The sequence below is a fragment of the Electrophorus electricus genome, chromosome 20, assembly GCF_041902795.1.
Source record: "Electrophorus electricus isolate QZ-2024a chromosome 20, ASM4190279v1, whole genome shotgun sequence".
Taxonomy (NCBI): domain Eukaryota; kingdom Metazoa; phylum Chordata; class Actinopteri; order Gymnotiformes; family Gymnotidae; genus Electrophorus; species Electrophorus electricus.
In genome coordinates, this window is record NC_137516.1 from 8,692,552 (window position 1) to 8,714,825 (window position 22,274).

Genomic DNA, 22,274 nt, shown 5'->3' on the forward strand with positions numbered 1-22,274 from the left:
GTTGTCACTATAAATAGACCAGATAACAACCACACCGCTCCACACTCTCTTTAAATTAACGTTACACGGCTATTTGCAATAAACATGTTTCGTCATTAAGGTTTCTTCACCAGAGCTGCGTTTTGTTTATGAAGCTCTAATAATCACATAAATACCAAGGACAAACCTGAACATGGAACAGAAGTATTAGATTTGATTTAATGTAATGGCATTTTACCAAGTTAGGGGGCAGTCTAGGCCTGCAAGAGTATTGAAACTTATTTGCGTTGTATAAGGTTTGGATCATATTTGTCCCTCTTGGAGTGCCGTAGTTTAGAGCATGGCGCGGTTTCTGGCGCAGGACTGAAGTGGAGTTTGGTTTGTCAGACTACTTGCTTTGCATTTGAGTTTATTTTTTTATTTTGAGGACAAAATTACTAGTACCTCCGGAAGTACAGACACGATATTAGGATCATAGTTCATGCTTTTTAAAAACTAAACTACATAGTTAGTCGCAAGTTGTTTAGCTAGCCACGATGGCTAGCTAACAACAACGTCTGTCCGCTTGCTATCTAATATTAAAATGTAAATAAGTAGCACGCTAAATAGCTAGCTAGCTAGCTGGATAGAAGTGAAGGTAGTGGACACAAAGCTATTATTCTGTTAGTGTTGAGTAAGACCAATATCATGTCCACAGCTGTACTCCATGTCGTGTAGACTGGCATTAACTATGGTTTTGTATCTCACAGGATCTTTGAATCATGTGTTCCCTTGCGCTCTTTCCACCACCTTTGCCGAGTGGACAGATTACCTTATACGAAACAAATAATGAATTTGTTTCGGGAAAATCACCAAATTACTACGAGAAACAAATAACACAGGTAGGTAGGTAGCTAGTTTGTCAGTTAACGTCCATACATAGAAGTCACTTCTGGGTTATTCCAGTTTTCTCATAGCTTTCATTTCTTTTCCAGACGTGCTGTTTTAAAGGCATCACTAGTTAACTATCCGTAAGATTCAAATTTAAGACTAGAATGACAAAAGCTCCATTGAAAGGATTTCTATCCAGAGTCAAGCTTGATTGACATTTGTCTGGAAAGCGTCTACACCCTGTTAATAGTTTCTCGCGGAAATGTGTTGTGACGGGAAGGAAAGTGCGTTAAGAATTTGGCATTAGCAATGCAAAATGATATTGGGAATACAAGATGTCGATATTTTAGTAAATAATACTGCACACTCTTGTTAATTTAAGTACATGATGAGGTACTGTTCAAGATAACCCCAAAATGTCCATAATTGCTTATAAAATGTAATTATGAACGTTTCTCTTGGTAGCAGGTTTTGTAATATGCAACTGTGTTTTGACTGATGAAGATGCTTGAACATATTGAAAACATGTAACAACACTTAAAACATTCTGTTGCTTAATCTGCTGTGCTACAGTGTATATGTATGTTTGTCTTCCTGAAAATTGTTTGCTTGTCTTATTTATGCACATTTTAGCATTGGGACCCTCCTAGTCTGTGTTTCCATAGGGAAACGCTGAAGCCACATAGCCGACCAGAGAGCAGTAGTAAAGCAGCTTTCCTGGATCACAAAGACACACTGTGGATGAGGAGTGCAGGAGCATGGTACACATACACTAACAAAGTACCATTTATGAATGTTAGAAAGAGCTAAGTGTATTTTGTAGCTTTAATGGCTGTAGAAATGTGTAATTTGGGGTATGCTATGGTAGTTGTACATTAGTATTCTAGCTATATGATAATGGTATCAAATTATTGACTAGCACTTCAAGACTTTCTAAAATCCCCTTTCTACCCCTCTCAACAATGTAGGCGTGATGCAGGTCTTTCTGGCCTTTTGGATGAAATCACCAACAGTGCTGGTAAAGGTGTGTAATTTGTTTGTGCATGTGCCGGTTAGTGTCTGTCTGTCTGTCTGTCTGTCTGTCTCCCACCCACCCACCCACCTCAAGCATAAATATCTTTCCCCCAGTGCCAAAGTGGTTGACAATGAGTTCTGGATGCATTTTGGCACTACTGCGATGGATGTCTTCATTCCATGGATCTCTCTTCCCACATCTTACAGTAAGCATTTTCTCTGCCTGTAAAATGATTTTTTAATTTTTATTTTTGTCTGAATCTATAATCTATTTTTTGGCTATTTACTGTCTGTTGGTGCATGTAAAGATAAGAGAAGTTACCCAGCCATAATCTAAATATTGTTTGAATTCAATATACTCTTAATATCATTAGTTTTAAATTTGCTAGCTGTGTGATTTTCACATCCACTCTGAATGTCTGTTATATGCATAAAGCTAATGTGATTTCTCTTGTCCCCGTCAGTTAAGTGGTGAGGAGATGGTTGCCGAATTTTCTGAAGTGCTAGATTGGTAAGCCCCCCCCCCCCCATTCCATGAACATTAACATATATTTTGTTGATTTTTGTAACCTATTTTCCTATTAAGTACTATTCCATTTAAAAGGTGAATTCATATGCATTAATGACACCTGTTAAGAATATAATGATGGATTGTATAATAACCATTTTGCATGAAGGCAAAGTTAGTCTAGTTAATTGCTTTGGTCAATTTTGAGACACTGATGTGTTAAGGGAATGCTGTCAGTATGTGCTGTTGATTTGGACAAACCTAATGAGAAGTTTAATCTTTGTGGCCATAATAATTCAGTTAACATTTTATAATGGAACAGTACAGCATGAAATTCTAATTTCATATTCTTTAAACTACTGATACTTCTAACCAGTAGGTTATGTAAAGTGCTTATGTGCATACTTAGCATCTTGAAAGTTAAGTACACAGCTATGTCAGTGCCCAATATGGGTCAGTGGCTACACACCTAGGATGCTTAATATTGAGACCAATACCAAGCACTGCATCTGATTGGCTGAAACTTCACTACTGAATTCATCTGTCAAATCATGCTTATATAAACATTTAGTTGAGTTTTGTTTTAGGCTACATTTTACTGGACACATTTAGTTCAGTGTTAATGTTTTGTGTCATTGGATAATTAACTTGTATGTTTAAATTTTGTTATTAATCTGTTAAGAACTATATACTTTTAAAAGGTATTATTATACAGTATGTTATTTTCATCACACAGTGCAGTTTAACACCTCCCCCTTTCTCCTCAGGCTTGACAGTGCTGTGCGGAGCTTTGCATGGCATCCTCACACAGACAAGTTTGCAGTAGCCCTTCTGGATGACTCTATTAAGATCTACAATTCTCGGAGGTAGGTCAAGTAGTTAAATACTAAGAACAAAATTAGTCCTCCACTCAGGCCTTTGTAATATAAGGTTGGGAAATGTTTGAGATTGCTGTATGACAAATATTTATTCAAACATGCTAATCCCTGCATGTTCATTTGTCCCTGTCTTTACATCCACTGTTGGAGCAATTTCTTTCAGTGCTTCACCTGTGTTATCATTATCAGCAAAGAAATAAAATTCAATGCAACAGCACTAAATCTATACACAAAAAATTAAGCTGGCATTATTGTACACATGCAGCACCTGTGACATGCTCAGGAAGTAGTCTTATGAGTAGTGCCATGAGCCACACAGTGATGTTTGAATTAGCTAGTGCTTCAGTGTGAATTTGCCAGCACTTCAGTTTGAATTTCAGGGGAACCAGGAAGGGTTTTGGTGCATGACTGGATGCTTTGGAAGGGGCTGGTCCAATTATTAGAGTAATAAATTTATTTTGGTTCAGAATGTTTTTTAAAAAGACTAATAAACTTTAAGAAACCTTTGTGGACACAGACAGATTTCCTTTCTTCTGGTTGTGTTGGATTGGCAACAGAAAAGTAAACCTGGATTTCGCAATAGTAACAATCAAAATATTTTAATCTAAATATTTTTAAAAACCTGTTATTTGCTGATTAGACACAGCGTTCTGAGGAATTGTTCTTAACTCAGGAAACTGCTTAATATAGTTTAGTGGTCACGGCATTAGTTGGGAAGTCATCCTTTAGATGCATGATGTTTTTAAGGTTCCAAAGAAGTAACCTGTAAATTCTAGACAGATTAAGCTTGAAATCGTTTCAGCTTTATTTATAAAGAAAATAAACAGCAACAAAGCCTCACCCAAAGACAAAAATGCTTAATTTCTGTGGCTAGAATTATACAACAGAAATACGACTTACTGAGACCCAGGCATTTTGCTAACCCAGTTTCCATTGTGGATCTGTTATTCATCTTTAAAAGTGCTTAAACAATATCCAACCTCAGTAAGGAGGAAAAAATGTTCTGAATGGAATAATGAGCATTGCATCTACCTATTTGCAAATGTGGCAAATGCTTAGTTGAAAATCTGCTTGTTTATTCAAGTACCTGCTCATTTGCATTTTTTTTAACTATATGAAACTAAGTTCACCCTCTTATATTTGTGTGAAAATACAGTATCTTTAGTGTAAAAAGCCAGAGAGCATCCTTTCATGTATTTAATTTTCATCTGAAATGTCCATTAATTGCATGCTATTCATTTTTCAGTTTCATGGGGGGGAAAAAGTCAGATATATATTTAACAAAAAAAAAAAAAGATTAGATATATAAAAAAGATTAGATATAACATAATCAACTGTCTTACTGAAGGTGAAAATCAAATGATTTTTTTTAAACAGAAGCAAGCATGGTCTATGCCTCACATTTAATTTATTATTTGAAAAAAATAACATTGATTTAAAAAAATTACATGTGTAAAATCGAATGCCAATACTTATGTAAATAACTCTTAATGTTTAATGCTGCTCCTTGTCTTGTACCTGTAAATGCTCCATCCACCCTCAGTGCCACGGCTCCAACTCTGAAGCACAGACTGCAGAGGAGTGTAAGTGCTATGCAGTGGAAGCCCCTGTGTGCGTCTGTGCTGGCTGTGGCCTGCCACACCTGCATGCTCATCTGGCACGTCGACCCCAACTCACTTTCTACAAGGTACCGCTACACACTTACACACATTCTTATGTAATGAGTCCTGTGTACCCACTTGAGTGATTCTCTCTCTCTCTTCCCCCCTGAGGCCCTCTTCTGGCTGTGCTCAGGTGTTGTCTCATCCTGGTCACTCTCCAGTCACTTCCATCGCTTGGTCCCCATCTGGTTCCTTACTAGTTTCTGCCTCTCCAGTGGACACTGCCATGATGATATGTTTCAACGATGATTTCTTATTTAGTTTAATTACACAGTACCAAACAGAAATAATGTGTATACTTAATGGAAGGTCATGATACAGTTTAATTTATTCTGATTAACTCTGCATCATGAGGTATGTAATGTGATGCGATGTGTTGCTATTGTGCTGTTTAGGTATGGGATGTGGCTGCAGAAATTTGTGTTCCACTGCAGCGCGTAGGGGGAGGAGGAGTAACAAATCTGTCCTGGTCACCAGATGGCAGTCGACTCTGGGCTGCCACTCCCTCTGCCCTCTTCAGGTACACACACACACACACACACACACATCAAGACTGACGAGTCCATTAAAAATGTTTCTGCCTAGTTGCAAACCACCTCTTTTTCTCCAAACCCAGTCCTGCAGAGTACAGTAACAGTTAGCACAGGTGTGTCCTCATAATGTTTAATGATAACACTTTGTTCTCAAGCAGAGTCAGTGAGTGCCTGAAGTATCATTCCAAAGACAGCTTTGCAGTAGGCCAAGACAAAGTAGTTTCACTCAAGCTGTTGGCTGAAAACCATAATACTGATGACAGCTACACATTTGTACTTAATCTTACTCACTTGTACTCATTTTTCTGTCACATTTGGTTTGTGCAGGGTTTGGGAGACCAAGATGTGGACCTGTGAGAGGTGGCCTTGTCTAAGAGGGCGCTGTCAGGTGAGGATTACATTGTCATGCACTAATAAATAGTTGCTTATGTTGTATACGTGCTATACGTGGTCTATTGACTATGATATAAAACTTGCTCTCAGTATCTCATAATTGTGCATTTCATATGGAATTTTCAATGAATCTGCATTCTGAGATTATAGGAAATGAGTTTGTAACCTGGTGTTTAATGTAAAGAGTACACAAGTGTAAAGTGTGTTGGCAGCTATTAAAACAATATATGGTCTTCTGGAAAGCATTATGGGTAAATAGGTCAAAGAAGGTCCCCCCCCCCATCCTCATGCGGTTGACACACGTGCCAGCACGTGTTTTTTTTCCCCCTAATGTTTTGCAACTTAAATCTGTGCCAGACTAGTGTGAAAAGATTAGTGGTGATGGAATTTTGAACAGACATTTTAATTTTAAATGTTTTTTTTACCCCCAGTGGTACAATTGCTAGCTATGTTTTCTTTTTCACCTCTTTCTCTCTCTTTTTGTCCAGGCTGGATGCTGGAGTCCCGATGGAAGTCGATTGTTGTTTAGTGTTCAGGGAGAAACGGTGATTTATGCGCTGACCTTCTCACACATGACTGGTATGGGATGTAATCATGTTGTAACGCAGTTGCTGTTAAATCATATTAGTCTGCTCTGTTCTTCTTTACACTCCATAACCAAAGTTTGATCTTAGTAAATCATTTATCACTACTCATTGTAGCATAAAAAAACTCTTTTTAGTCTCCTCAAGACAAGATCCACTTCCAATTCATGTACAACGAATTTCAGCAAACTTCGTCTTCTTATCTGTGTTATGTGATGAGAGATGACACCCTTCCTGGCTTGTAGAAAGGGGTTTTAACACAGTTTGCAGACTTGGTAGTCTTAAGATGAAAACCGCTGTTTTCCAGCTGACAGGGATGAAAGTTTGCTTCTTCTCTACGTAGGTTTATCATGTTCCCTTACCTATTCATTCTTTTAATTATGAATTGTTATCCAAATACTGGAGATTATTAATATATTTTGGTGTGTAGCTGTTGAGTAAGGCGGTTTGATTTTATATATATATATATATATATATATATTATGTAAATAAACATGGAAACCATCTCTGCCAGGTTTTGAACATCAGACCTAACATGTAAACAGCATAAAGATTGTTAATGGCTTTTGTGATCATCATTAGCAAAACATGGGCTTCTTCTACTCTTGGTTAATTCAAACTATAATATATGCAAATTTATATACTGTTATCTATTTATATCACCTGTTTCAGGAGGACCTAAATCTGCTGCTGTTGTGGCTGACCTTTCTGAGACCACCTTCACTGGACTTGACAGTGACCTTAGGTAAGCTGTGTCTGTGTATTCAGAGCTGTAATGTGTACTTGGAAATGTAAAATGCAGTATTTCCTGTCTCTCTTATCCCAGGGTTGGGGGAGAAGTTCAGTCTTTGGCCTGGGATCCCACTGGCGAGAGGCTGGCTGTGCTCCTTAAAGGTGCAGAAAATCATGTTCTTCGGATTCAGTAGTGTGATGTCAAATTCTGATCACTGCTGTCAACAAAAGTGTCAACAAAAGCACCCACCAAGGCTGACGTATTGAGAAAATGCCTGCAACAGATGCTATAAACATTCCTATAGTAAAACTTTAAGCAAGGGAAGTGTATTACTGCTGTTCTCCATTTTTTAAAGCCATTATCAGTATGGCATTTTAAACTAAACTGCATGCAAACTGAGTTACACAGTTATTGTATTATTGGTGCTCCAAGCAAAATACACATGCTTTTGAACCACTGACAGACTAGGTATTTAAAATAAATACATTTTGATAACATTACACTGGATTGTAGTTAGTTGGCTATATGCTTCTAAGCCATTTTCATTTACTTTACAATGAATAACAGCATATTGCATTCCAGTACATCAGTGGAACCCTTAAGTGTAGCAAAATGTGGCACATAAGGTTTATCATGCTCCATTATATCATTTCTGATTGTTTAACGATTGAATATGGGTGGATGGTGGATAGGAGAGTCCATTGTAGTTCTTCTCGCATTTCACAGTGCATCAGTAACAGGATAGCAGGCAGTGTTTTTACGCTATATGGCCAAAAGTATGTTGACATCTTTCCTAATTGAGTTCAGTTGTTTCTGCTTTTATTGTGAAATGTTAGACCACACAAACTCGCACAACTGGGTTGCCAAATACTGAAGCATATAGTGTGTGAAAATCATCTTTCCCATTGCTCAATCCTGAGTTCTGACCTGTCTATGGAATCAACATCTGACAAACAGATCTGATGACACTGGAGCATAATGAAATGGTTTTCCAAGTTTGAGCAGTTGCATAGAAGCCTATGTGCATAACCAAATGTGGTTTGGAGAGGTTTAAAGCACATCACCACTGGACTCTGTAGCACTGAAAACGTCTTCTCTGAAGTGGTGAATCATGTATCGCTATCTGGTTGTCTGATGGAAGAATCAGGGTATGCCAGGAGTTATGCTCCCTACCAGACTGCATAAAACTAACAGCAAAGTTTGGTGGGTGGATAGCAGTTTGGTGGCTTTTGTTCAGGGTTTGGTCTAGGTCCCTTGCTTTCAGTGAAGGGTAATGTTAATGCTACAGCATACAAAGATATTTTAGGCAATTATATGCTTCCAACTTTGTGGCAACTGTTTGGGGAAGGCCCTCTGTTCCAGCATGACTGTGGCCCTGGGCACATCTTCCTGTCCAGCATCAGGACCTGACCTCACATATACCATTTTGACTGAATGGGCATTCTCACAAATGCACTCCAAAATCTCCATAACGCCCCTGGTGTGGTGGTCAGGTATTCACATAGTTTTGGCCAGTGTACCACTTACCATAATGATTTTCAGTATATAGAAACACAGAAACACATTACCTCTTTCCTTCTTTCACTGGTCATCTTCACTAGGTAATGCAGAAATATCCAGTCATCCTGCTATCATTGCTGTGTTTAAAACAAGATCCAGCCCCATCTTTGAGTTGCTACCTTGGTGAGTATGATGAAAAAGTTAAGATATACCACCCTGTTTTTGGGGTTTATTTTTTGTTTGTGTCAAGTATTTGTAACACATTTTCAGGTCCATGCTATCCAGAAACAACCAAGACACCAACATCAGTATCTTAAAGCATTATAATGTCAAAATGGACAAAACCTTGGACAACACCTCACACTTGCCTATTACATGACTGACTGGACTATAAATTGGAATTAAAAAAATCCACAGTCCTACTATCAATCAGGAACTGCTATAAGGGCACCAAGTCAACCGGAGTTTTCATGTTGTCAGTCTCCAACTTGATTAATTTGTGGCTCTGGCTACACTTGCCTGTCAATCTCTGTTTCAGCGGTTTTGTAAGAGGGGAGGTGGGGGCAGAGCCTAGATTGATCCAGTTCCATTCTCACTTCCAACATGGTGCATTGCTCACAGTGGTAAGTACAGTGCATGTGTGAAAGGTCTTAACCATGCATTTTTGCACATGAAATATTTATACCTTATGCATTACATAAAATTGCAAAAAAAAAAATTGCATTAGCCCAATTGAAGGCATTAATTTGTAAAGGCATATAGCCATGTGGCGTGGTCGTGATGTGAAATAACATGAATGTAAAAAAAAAAAAAATGTATATATATACACACACATATATATATAATATACACACACATATATATACACACACACACACAATGAATAAAACAAAATCCAAATGTGACTAAGCAGTTGTTTTTGGTTTATCCAGTTCTCCTGGTCACCAGTCAAACAGGTTGTTCATGATTGAATCATTAGGGTGTGCTGATGGAAAAAAGTGTCTTAGTTTCTCAGTCACCACCTCTCTTTAAAAAAAAAAAAAAAAAAAAAAAAAAAAGCCTGAATGTTGCTAAATGCACTGAAAGTAAAGACAACCTTACCTATGAAAATTGTTTTAATTTCAGTGTTGGGCTGTCCAAGATGACTTCACTAATTTTGACAACTCTTATCTTAGTCTGCCTATTTGTGAATTATCTCTGTACCAGGTCTCTTATCTATTTTCACCTCCAACTGTCAATTCTGCAGGAGGCATGTGGGGAAATTCCACCATAGTACTGGAAGAGAAGATGTCTAACTACAGGAAATGTGTCTTGTGTAAACATTTGAGTTCAATGGGACAAATGATTATTCAAAACAAAAAACAAAAAAAGTTAATTGCTCAGTGGTGTGAATCATATGCATGGAATTGCTTACTTATTGCTCATTTCTCTTTGCAGTGCTGGTCTAATGGGCGAATCTCTCATGTGCCGTTCTACTTTGTTAGTATGGGGAGGCCACATTCAGGTGGAAGTCCTCCACTCCCCCACTTCACCAGCAAGACAGAAGATTATAGTACACTCACACTCTACACAGAACAAGTCTCATAAACATATTTGTTTGTACTTTTAAGCATCGGTCTATACCCAGTAATTCGAAGGTTTGCACATGCTAATAAATATTAATCGGATGAAGTTGTATTATTTTTGCTATATCACTGGTATATGAAAGCTTGTGTGTAAAAGATTTACTGTGAAGCTTTGTCTATCCTCCATTCTCAGTTTTCTTTGAAGCCTGAGCGAATATACATTCACAGGGTACTTCAATATGTCTTGTACATGCATTATATCTTTTGTGTAATTGTAACTGATTAATCATACACATTTGTAACCTTTCCTCTAGCTGGATCACTACTGGTCAGTCTCTAACCACAGAACCAATGCTGACTAGATACCACCTGGTTGGCAGACTGGGTACACCAGTGAAACGGCAGTGGTACTGACATGGTTTTGTTGTGGCAGTATGACTCTGTTACAAACAGCAGTGTTGCTGAGGCTTTATGTCTTTGTTGATGCTGACCTGAGAGTGGTCTGCTGTCCCACATATTTAGTTCATATTCAGCCTGTTAATTACAGTGGTTGCAGTGGTGCCACTTCACTAAATAGGAGAAATTAAAAAAATAAAATAATTTAAATAATAAGGGTAAAATAATTTAAAAGTTCTGCACCTCTGGAATAGCCTAGCTAATAAGCAAGTAAGAGAATGTGAGCCCCATGCATATGGTGAAGGACAGTAAATGACAAATCCAAAGTTTGCATATTTTGTTTTAAAAAGTACTTGTTCCATTTTTGATTTAATGTAAAAAAACAACAACAAAACACTTGCATAATATGTCAATGAACAGTCTCTAAAAGAATGTTTTTGTTGTGATGAAACAGATTGAAGTGCAGATGCTTAGTCACTCAATCTATTTATTTGGCTACAGTCCACATGTTTGATGTGAGAAGAAGGGTGCATATACTGCAAAGAGCATCTGAGAAACTGAAGAGCTTTATTACTGCTAGTCATTCTGAGGCCCTTGGGAACATTAATGCCATCCTGAATTCTGAAGAGATATTCTGGAAATATAATTGCATCTACCAATATACCACGTCTAGGTTAAAAATTGGTTTCAACATGACTGATCCAAAATGTGTTTTCTGAAGCTTATTAAACTTGCATGTGAGCGTAAGGTATATTTGGATGGTGCAATGGCGCAGTCTTCATTGTGATAAAGTATTACTGTGAATAATGTGCTACTTATCTTTGCTAAGGTAGACCACATGCTAATGAGGGGTTCCCATAAACATAAATAATTATGGAGATACAAACTCCACAGACTTTGAGTATTGACAACATATGCCCAAAAGTGAACTTTATAGGTACAGTTAGGAGTCTATAGATTGTCTTGCAAAAACTGCATTATACAACTCTAGCCCTTCAATGATCAACTCCTGAATAACACTGCAGTTGCTAGGATATTTATGGGAGGCAGATCATTGTTAAACCAGCATGGAAGCTTACATAAAAACTGCCTGATAACTGTACTTGATAAATAAGATCAACACCTGCTGCAATGTCATGGGCTAGAACTCCATTCTGGGAGTAAAAATCATAAAGAATAAGCAATTCTGGTTTAGAATCTGAAGGAATAACTTTTACACAGTTTCTAAAGCATGTGCATGAAATATTTCTTGGGCTACATTTAGCCCAAGAAATATTTAATATACATGCTTTAGAAACTGTTTACAGCCTTGCAGCCAATGGGAGAGCATAGTCTTGCAGGGTTTCTTTCTGTGTCAATGTGCCAGTCAAAAAACTTTCAAAGTCAAATGTATTTATATAGGGCTTCTTACAACAGCCATTGTCACAAAGCATGTCTGAGTCCAAGCCTCCAGCAAACGAGGGGGAAGGGCACCCATCATCCTCTTGTCAGGGATTTTGTAGGGTTATAGTCAGGTGTTATAATTAACCAATTATACCAAACAGGTGATAATGAACATCATTTTCATATGTAGCGTGAACCACAGTCATTAACTGAAACTGGAACAGCTGTGTGCAAGTGTACCTAGAATAATTGGTGGTTTTAAGGCAAATGATGGTTATAACCAATTTTTATTTAGATTGCTCTTTTGTTCATTCACTTAGCATTTTGTTAATTGACAAAATTAAACAACACTGTTTCTTGAAAGCATTTTTTTCCAAACCTGCCTAAAACGTTTGCAGAGTACTGTGTGTGCGCGCGCGTGCCTATAATTACATGCTCATTTGAAATAAGTATCTGTGTGTATATATGCAAACCTTTGTATATAGTGACTTTAGTTAAACATTTTAGAGAGAGAAAAAATTAGAGCTTCTAAACAAATACATTTTTCCGTATTTGCTTATTTGGGGGGCTAGTAACTATTTGCAGCCATTTTAGGTTGTGGGTGATAATACAAAACATATAATCTCATCTTTAAAACATGACCTGGAAGAAGTAGAATTAAAGCTAGCCACTGTGGCAGGGTCACCCATCTCTGAAAGTACTATATGACCCAAAACTCATTCGAGCAAATGAAACATGTAAGCAAGGGAAAAGTGGAATGCTGTAAACTAGTAAAACTCATTTTCATTCCTTGTTCAGTCAAGTATTTATTTAACTTACTAAACTCACAAATTCAACAAAAGGACTGAAAATGGCTGGTATAGGGGAATTTGGGGGTATCTGTCAGTGGTTTATAGATTCGTTGTGTGCAAGGAGGTGTGTAACTAAGTACCATCTGTTTTACTAGGCAGATAAGTAAATAAATAAACCAAGAAATAAACTGTATCCCCCACTATACACACAACCAGCTCCCCTTGTGGTGTTTTCCGGGATAGTTGATGTACTTCGATTTCGCTGTTTAGTATTCGGGCATCACGTTTGGTCCAGGGGCGACGGAGATGTGCTCATTTCTAGTTAACACGAGGTGTAAGAGGGGGTCTGAGTGAGGAAATCGGCTAAGAAAGAAACATTCTTGGCCCTGTGGGATAGTTATGTTACCTATTTAATATCGACTGGTGATGTGGTAAATTCTTGATTTTTCGCTTTCCACACGCGAAGTTGACGCAGTGAGTTCAGTTGTCTCAGGACGCTGGGACACTGCAGCTGGAGTGTCGGCCCATATCCGGATCTCAGGACAGGTATGGTATGACTATAGCTAATGTGTTAGCTAGCTAGCTATGTTTAATGGTTTACGATGGATATTTTACTTATGTTCTCATTTTCCACAACCAGTTGGGCTTTTCTTTACCTATACACTGGACCTTTTTGCCATCATTGCTTAATGCGTTATAGCTATAGCAGTTATCCGATCTTATATTTAAATTACATTATATCAGACAGCATATGCTGGCTGAACAACATGACAGCTTGCTGTTCTTATGTATATAAAAAACACCTCATTATCTCAGTACGCCATTTATGCTGCTGGCAAGTAATGGGCTTTTAAAGTATTCTACTGCTGCTAAGCTAACTTTAGCCACCAATCCAACAAAAAGATGCTACTTAGTGATACTAAAATATATATTCGGTCGCTATGGTAGTTAATGTATCCCAAGACTTAGTTGCTGTCTACTCAGACTGTGCTAAGAGAAATTATTAACTGCCTAGCTATCTAACAGATCAGAATACTTTGTAGCTAACTAGGTTAAATTCTTGAATCACAGAATCGGTTGCTTACCGAGCAGGTCAAAGTAGTCTTTAAAAACTGGCTAGCTAGTGTCATCTCTATTGAGAATCTGGCTGGCCAGCAGCTATCTAGCTAACTGACTACCAGCAACATTAACTAGCTATCTAGTTACATTTACGGCATTTAGCTTACGCTTTTACCCAAAGCGACTTACTGAGTACAACTTGAACATTTGATGGTTAAGGGCCTTGCTCAGGGGCCCAACAGTGGCAACTTGGCAGTGTTGGGGATTGACCAGCAACCTTCCGATCAAGTCAAGTACCTTAACCACTGAGCTACCGCTGCCCTGGCTAGTTACTTTGCGGCAATAAGACCATAAACGAGGCTAACTAAGTAAAAAATATAAAATTGCTGTTTAGCCTGCCTAGTTTAAAACGAGCACGCTTGATGTTTTTTTTCCCCCCCCCATTTCTTCTAAACCCCATCTTAATTTAAATGCGAAGATCGAGTGGCCCAACGAGACTGACTGGCGCAGCATTATAGCTAACTATCTTGGCTAGCTTTACAGAAGTGGTGTCTTATAATAAATAAACTATATGTCCAAACTATATGAAGAACATGTATAGTTAGCTAGCGTTAGCTACAACAAATATTTATTTTATTCGTGCTACGACAGGAAAGGAGATGGCATACATTATCGCAATGTTATGCATAAGGTATATTTTTATTAATTAGCTAGTGGAATGAAACTAAAATGGTCAGTCATTAGAGGACACTACCAATTTCACAAAGGTACCGGCGATTATTGATCAATTTGTAAGAAAATCGTTTGAAACGTAATAAATATGTTGAATAATGTGATGACGGAACGTGGATCTCTGTTGGATTGCGCCCTAGAAACTAATTTATACATTTAGCTAATAAACACTTTGGACACTCCCATTCTAGCAAGATAAATTTTGCCAGTTTAGTGCCACAGTAATATTGCATAAAATCAGTCCCCGTGTCGTTGCATCTAGATGCTGCTCTGCACAGATAAAGAGGAGTCTCATTGCTAGTTTTAATGTCCTTTAACACCGGAAACTGCACTTATGTTGTAAGTATAGCAAAGCTACAGAGTTGTCAGAACCCAAAAGACTTGAATCTTATTCCTAAACTGTATCTAGGAGCTTGATTCTTATACCTAAAATAAAAGACTATATGAGCCCATTTTGAGACTATATGGTTACCATTTTCAAAGGTCAGCTGGCCAGGCAACCCACACTGAACAGCATTAAGAAGAGTCTATAACAAAGGTGGGATATTTTCCACTGAGTATTCTAGATGAGTGAATGCCACCCATACAACTGTATGGATGGTAATGGCAGTGTCAAGTTTGCTTGGTGGGCTGGCGGTAGTTTGTGCTGGTAAGACAGTAGTAGAATGTCTGCATTGGAAAATGAGTAAGGACTAATTTTTCCTGGTATATTATACTGTTGTCCCAGCACATCTTCGGCTTATGTTTTGTGGCACAAGCAACTGCCATATTACTTAACTGAGCATTACACCTTTCAAGCACCAAGCAGAGGATATCAATATGCACCACCAGGCCGTTCAACTATTAGCAATACTTCTTCATGACCAGCTCAAAAGCCACAGTGACTGCCCCTTCCAGAGGCTATCCCCCTTGAAGCCAGCCTTCTTTTTGCTGGTTCTGGTTCAGTCTCTTTTTGCTTTCCAGAGTTCCACATTATTAATATTGTAGGGGATGTGTGTTTCTTATGCTTTTTTTGCTGCAGTATCTGCAAGCTACTGTGTTGGATATTAGTGTTCTTTTAGCCTTTATCATGAAACATTCTGCATGGTCTCCAAGAAAGCACTTTAGACAACCTTTTAAAGTCACCCTTCATTGGTTGTTAGAGACAAAGAAAACTTAACCAGTTGATTACTTAGAGACATATACTCCACTTACATTTCTGTACGGTTACAAACAAGTGATGGCTTCTTAATTCAGAGACTATAAGTTCATGTGTTATCTCTGATCTGGTGCAGTGCAGTGCAGTGAAGGTTAGGCAGACTGTACCAGGATGTACTCCCTTTCAGAGGTTTGAACAGAGGCCCTCTTGCATACAGCCAGATCAAGAACTTTAAATAAAGCTAATCAAATGAAAACAAAACAAAAGCTATATGTACTTTTCTTACTACAAAATACTGGTGAACTGACCAATCAACCTGAAAAAACAAAGAAAAATATAAAATATTATACAAGCAGCTTGCAACCATCTGACTACCCCTCCCTCAGCCCTGGTTTTTCCCAGGTGTGTAATAGAACTTATCTTAGTTGCTTATTTAGTTTGTAAAACTATAGGTTATTCAGTTAGTTATTTAGTCTGTAAAGCTATAGGGTTTAGCTTCCATATATTATCTTGGTAATGTCACCAGGTATGGCCCAAATAATAAAGATAAACCTTTGTTTATTCTACTTTTGGTACATAAATATAAAATTACATTACACTGGTAACACCCATGTCCATGTTCTAGTTAAAACTATGAAACATCAAATTGCATTTAGATGGGCATGCAAAATTACCTGTCCAGAAAATAAGTAATTTTCTCAACACTCTGAAAACATTTATCCTTAATGTTTATATCAATTTTCTGCCATCGTCATTTCGTTTTGCTTCTTTGATGACAGGGATCCACCCTCCCTTGCTTTTTCTTGTGCTAAATAATAAGTATGATCCTACATTTGTCTAAATTTGGGTTCTGAAACTTCACAACACAAACTGTTTAGCTAAGACTGGCAAGAACCACTGAGTCATCTTCTTTCTGTGTCTTCCAACTGGTGTACCACCAAATTCAAACTGAGGCTTCAATGTAAGAATGCAAAAGGCACTCTCTAGAGCCAGTACTTGGTTTGTCCACTCTTGGTTACTGTAGAAAATGGCAGGCCCATATGGCAGCCTCAGTTGGAAGAGGACATGATCCCTAGGTAGATATGAAGGGCTCATTCTAAACTAACAAACACAACCATTCACAATTTCAGTTCCTTGGAATGCTGAATAGGCGTTTCCAAGTGTAGTCAAATATTAATTTATGGAGCAGTGTTAGAGCTAGCAGATGCAGGAGATACAGGAAGCAGGGTTCCCTCCCCTCCTGGAATGTTGGGTGCAATGACCTTTATGCAGTGTATCCACGTCTCCCTCTCTGCTACTCTAACAGGCATTGGTTTGGTAAGAAGAACTGGCCATGGACATAGTAACCTTGGACTTTTCCTGGTCTTTCGTTTGTAGATCTTAACAACCACCCAGTCGTCCACCTAGAGGCTGTGACTAGCTCCTGGAGCCCCCCTAGACATTTCTGCTCTCACCTGTAAATGCACAGACTTAGATTTTTGCACAATTTAGACATGTATCCAATCAGTTTGTCTCCAACATTCTGTAGGGATACATTCTCAGGAGCCTTGTAAGGAAAGAACTCATGTAATTTCAGGTATTTTCATATTGGCTCTCCAATTAGCACTTTTTGAGGACTCAGACCTGTTTAACTGTTGGACCATCCAAGCATATACATTAATGCAGTTGGCAGAGCATGTACACACTTCATTTCTGTCTGTGCCATCACTTTGGACAATTTCTGCTTAGTTGTCTGATTCAACCTTTCCACTGCACCCCCACTCTGTGGGTGGTAAGCGCCATGAGTCCTTAAACCCATCTCTTGAGGGCTCCCTCTTGAGTCCCAAGATTTCTTTCTTAATTCCACTGAGAGTTTTCCCTTGCCTCGGCTGCGCCTGGATTGCTCAATACGTGCCAATACATTTATTATGCTGCTTTGTGACAACTTCTCTTGTAGAAAACGCTGTATATATTTTAAGTCAAGCTAAATTTACTGTCATGTGGTATGCCTTTCGTCTCTTTAGGTAACTGAGTTGCAGGATTAAACTGTTACAGCTGTGCAATATGGCATGCCAATTATACACTAACCAACCACTTTAATAGGTACAGCTTGCTAGTAACAGAACTGCTTTTGTGGCATAGATTCAACAAGATGCTGGAAACATTTCTCAGAAATTTTGCTGTCAATACATAATAGCAATATGCAGTTGCTGCAGATTTGTCAGCACACCCATGATGCAAATCTCCCATTCCACCACATCCCAAAGGTGCTCTATTGGATTGAAATCTGGTGACCTTGGAGACCATTTTAGTACCGTGAACTCATTGTCCTGTACAAGAAATCAATTTGAGATTGTTTGAGCTTTGGGAGAACACATTATTGCGTTGAAAGTAGTGATCAGAAGATGGGTACACTGTAGTCATAAAGGGATGGACATGGTCATCAACAATACTCAGGTAGGCTGTGGCATTTAAACAAGTGGTATTAAGGGGCCCAAAGAAAATATCCCCCAAACCATTACACCATCACCACCACTAGCATGATCCCTTGATACAAGGCAGGATGGATCTATGTTTTCATGTTGTTTACACCAAATTCTGATCCTGCTATCTGAATGTTGTAGCAGGAAATGAGACTCGTGAGACTAGGAAATGTTTTTCCAAACTTCTGTTGTCTAGTTTTGGAGAGCCCATGCAAACTGTAGTCTCAGTTGCTCTAACACTAGCTGACAGGGGTGACACCCAGTGTGGTCTTCTGCTGTTGAAGCACATCTGCATCAAGGTTCAACATTTGTGCATTCAAAGATGCTACTCTGCATACCTCTGTTGTAACGAGTAGTTATTTGACTTATTGTTGCCTTTCTATGAGCTCACACCAGTCAGGCCATTCTTCACTAACCTCTGGCATCAAAAGGCATTTTCATCCAGAGAACTGATGCTTACTGGATATTTTCTCTTTTTCTGACCATTCTCTGTAAACCCTAGAGATGGTTGTGTGTGAAAATACCAGTAGATCAGCAGTTTCTGAAATTCTCAGATCAGCTTCTCTAGCACCAACACCCATGCCACAAAGTCACTTAAATCACCTTTCTTCCTCATTCTGATGCTTGGTTTGAACTTCAGCAGCAGGTCGTCTCGACCATGTCTACATGCCTAAATGCGTTTCCTGCCATGTAATTAGATGAGTAGATATTTGCTTTAACGAACAGGTGAACCTAATAAACTTTGTTACAATGTGAGTAGCCTAGTGTTACTCAAATGGATGGTTAACATAGAGGTTAGTATAGAGTACATGGCATACAGTATGTAGGCATTTAGTATGTATACATCAACTAAATCTAAACAGGCCAAAACAGCTTCTGCAGCAAGAAAGTGAACACACAGCAGATGACTTCTCGTGATAAGGTTTAATCATTATGAGTAGCAAGTTATAGTTATGACTGAATACAGCTTGTGCAATTGACAGTTAAGGGTTTTGCTCAGTGGCCATCAGTGGCAAATTGGCAGTGGTGGGCCTTGGACTGGCAACCTTCTGATTCCTAGTCAAGTACCTTAACCACTGAGCTACCACTGCCCCTGAATTGAGGAAATTCATGACTGATTAACAGATTGACCTTGTTCTGAAATAATGAAATAATAAATATTTAACTGAACTTTAGCAAAGTTGCAACTTTTAAGGTGAGCTATAGTCATATTCACCAAGGACACAGAACAGAGCTGTTTCACATGCCTCCCAGAGTGAGAAATAAATCATACATGTAAAGAAATATGGTTCTACCTCATGGAAATACAGAGGACTCTACTGGTACATTTACATTGCAGCAAAGTGAAGTATATTTTATGAGATTGTCCAGACACAGACAGCGGACAGAGGCACTTAATAGGCATGTTGAGAAATCCTTACCAACCAAGGCTGTGAGTAACATGTCTTATCTGCCAGTTCACAAACATTTGTGTTAGAGACAAATTGTACATAAAGGAAAATTTACTGTCGTTCCAGCCTTAATTGACTCGAGTTGCTGGCAGCTTTCTAACAGAGGCGCTCATGTGAGATTAGCATGGTTGCTGTTGCCTGTTTTTAAGGTCAGCTCCCTGGATTGCAGCCCTATCGGAACTGGGTTTATTACCACAAACTGTTCCCATTGAGCTACACGGTAGTGCTTGGCCTTTCCCTCAGCGTTTCCCTCAGTAGAATTTCCCTTTCCTTCAGACACTCAAGGAACCTCAAAGATTTCTGGGCTTTGCCAACGTTTACAGATGATTTATATGAAATCTCAGCACAATAACTTCACCCCTCACTTCTCTGCTAAAGAGAAAACCCTGAGCCCTGCACTGGAACCCATGATCTGAGCAAGTATTCCTGGCTTTAAAGACCACTTTTACTGAAGCTCCTGGGTTATACCACCCTGACCTGGGGAACCCTTTGTGATGGATGTAGATGCCACAGAGGTGGGAGTTAGAGCAGTTCTGTCTCAACGGTGCAGTAAGCCCCATAAGTTGCATCCCATTGCCTACTTCTCACATAAACTGTCACCAGTTGAGTGGAACTAATAACACACTATGGCATTTGGCTGACGCTTTTGTCCAAAGCAACTTACAATTAGGACTGAGTACAGTTTTGAGCAACTGAGGGTTAAGGGCCTTGCTCAGGGGCCCAACAGTGGCAAATTGGCTTGAACTGGCAACCTTCTGAATACTAGTCAAGTACCATAACCACTGAGCTATCACTGCCCTACAACTATGATGTAGGTAACAGGGAACTGCTAGCAGTCAAGTTAGCATTGGAGGAATGGACACACTGGCTAGAAGGGCCTAAACACACATTTGTGGTATGGACAGTCCACAAGAATCTAGAATGCATACAAAAGGCAAAACATTTTTCTTCTCAACAGGCTTGGTGGTTGCTGTTTTTTCATCGATTTGATTTTCAAAAAAAGTTTCGATCAGCAACACAGAATGCTAAAGCAGACGCTCTGTCACAGATCTGCGAAGTAAGTGAATTGGAGTTGGAGACTAAACCTCAGCCTGTCTTACCCACAGAATATATTGTCGTAGCTGGGAGTTTGACAAGGTATTGAAAAGTAAATTGCATGATGCTTCTATCCCTCAGTCCTGTCTGGAGGGGAGACTTTACGTACTGCCAGATTTTTGTGATAGACTAATTACTTGGGTTCACACATCACTCACCTCAGGTCATCCTGGTGAGAATAAGACCCAGCAGATAAGTTTAAGCATATATTAGTGGGAGATTGTCATGATACAATGTTATCGCCTCTTGTACAGATTGTGCCCAATCGAAGACGCCTAGGGCACTACCAGCCAGTAAGCTCCTGCCTCTCCCCATTCCAGAGAGACCTTGGTTGCATATTGCAATTGACTTTGTAACAAACCTACCACTGTCTGAATGAAGGACCACTATCCTTACTATTTTGGACAGGTTTTTGAAAGCTTTCAGGCTCATGCCATTGCTGTCTCCCTCTGCTTTTGAAATGGCTGAGATCCTGTTTCTGCAGGTTTTTAGGAACTTTGGGCTTTCAGACAGGGGACCACAATTCACCACTCAAGTGTGGCGAGCCTTTATGGAGAAGATTGCGGTAAATGTAAGTTTGACATCTGGATATCATCCACAAAGCAACGGTCAAGCAGAGTGGGTTAATGAGGAGCTGGGAATATTCTTGTGATTTGTACTGTAGGGACCAACAGAATGACTGGGCACAATATACAGTCTGGCCTAAGATGGCACCAAATTCAATTGTACACTCTGCCACTGGTTTTACCCCCTTTCAGTGTGTGCTGGGATTACCGAACTCTATTTGTTCTATGGGATCCAGAGCCCATGGCTTCACCTACAGAAGATGAGTGGATGAAGTGGAGTGAGCATGTGTGGTGAAAATGCTCAACAACACCTACAACAAGCCATCCGCTGTTTTCAGCATCATGCGGATCGCAGAATAACACCAAACCCCACATATCTACCAGGAGACCGGGTATGGTTGTCAACCTGAGATCTATGCAGTCAACCTGAGATCTACCTAGGTCCCTTCTTGGTAGACAAGAGAATTAAAGAAGTGACGTACAGGTTAAAGCTCCCAGCACCTACCATGTTTTGCCATCCTTTCATGTGTCTCTCCTGAAGCCATTTGTTACAGGGCCACTGAACTCTACTTGCGGGGAACATTCCCCCACCACTGGAGGTTGAAGGTTCACATGTTAGGGAGATACTGAATTCCAGAAGAAGGGGAACTGAGCTCCAATACCTCATTGATTGGGAGGGATTTGGACAAGAGGAGAGTTGTTGGGTACCCCGGAGGGATGTATAAATACTACTCTGCTCCTGGATTTTCATCTATTGCACCCTGATAGACCTGCTCCTAGTCCTCGCGGTCATCCTCACGACTGTTTGGCTTTGCTGCCCATCTCAGACACGATGGGGGATGGGGGTGGTACCACAAGAACACAATACTCTAAGGACTAAAATACCCATAAACCTCTTGTTTGTTCCCAGTCACCTGATTTTTTTTAGTAGCACCCGTGTCTCATTTTCCCTGATTTATTTCACTATCTAAGCCCATACCATT

The 22,274-nt window shown here is 39.3% G+C and overlaps 2 protein-coding genes across 9 annotated transcripts in view; both read left to right on the forward strand.

The window, feature by feature from the left end:
- Positions 1–282: 282 nt before the first annotated feature.
- On the forward strand, positions 283–10,320 carry aaas (achalasia, adrenocortical insufficiency, alacrimia). 2 transcript variants are annotated; one of them, XM_081703592.1, is made up of 17 exons: positions 283–357; positions 729–860; positions 1,483–1,610; positions 1,818–1,873; positions 1,978–2,069; positions 2,328–2,374; positions 3,139–3,237; positions 4,793–4,936; positions 5,022–5,141; positions 5,305–5,430; positions 5,771–5,831; positions 6,325–6,415; positions 7,093–7,165; positions 7,247–7,314; positions 8,755–8,836; positions 9,192–9,276; positions 10,091–10,320. In XM_081703592.1, the coding sequence occupies exons 2-17, from the start codon at positions 741–743 to the stop codon at positions 10,238–10,240; spliced, it is 1,542 nt and encodes a 513-aa protein (XP_081559718.1). In that variant the 5' UTR covers positions 283–357; positions 729–740; the 3' UTR covers positions 10,241–10,320. The 2 variants fall into 2 exon arrangements, with proteins under 2 accessions (XP_081559718.1, XP_081559719.1); XM_081703593.1 differs by having other exon boundaries at positions 309–616.
- A 2,738-nt stretch (positions 10,321–13,058) lies between these two features.
- LOC113577265 (cyclin-dependent kinase 17) overlaps positions 13,059–22,274 on the forward strand; it is a 37,126-nt gene continuing 27,910 nt past the window's right edge. For all 7 annotated transcript variants that reach the window (XR_014118821.1, XM_027009804.3, XM_081703314.1 and 4 more), the window contains exon 1: positions 13,059–13,334. The gene's annotated coding sequence lies outside the window, so the exon portion shown is untranslated. The remainder of the gene's footprint in view (positions 13,335–22,274) is intronic.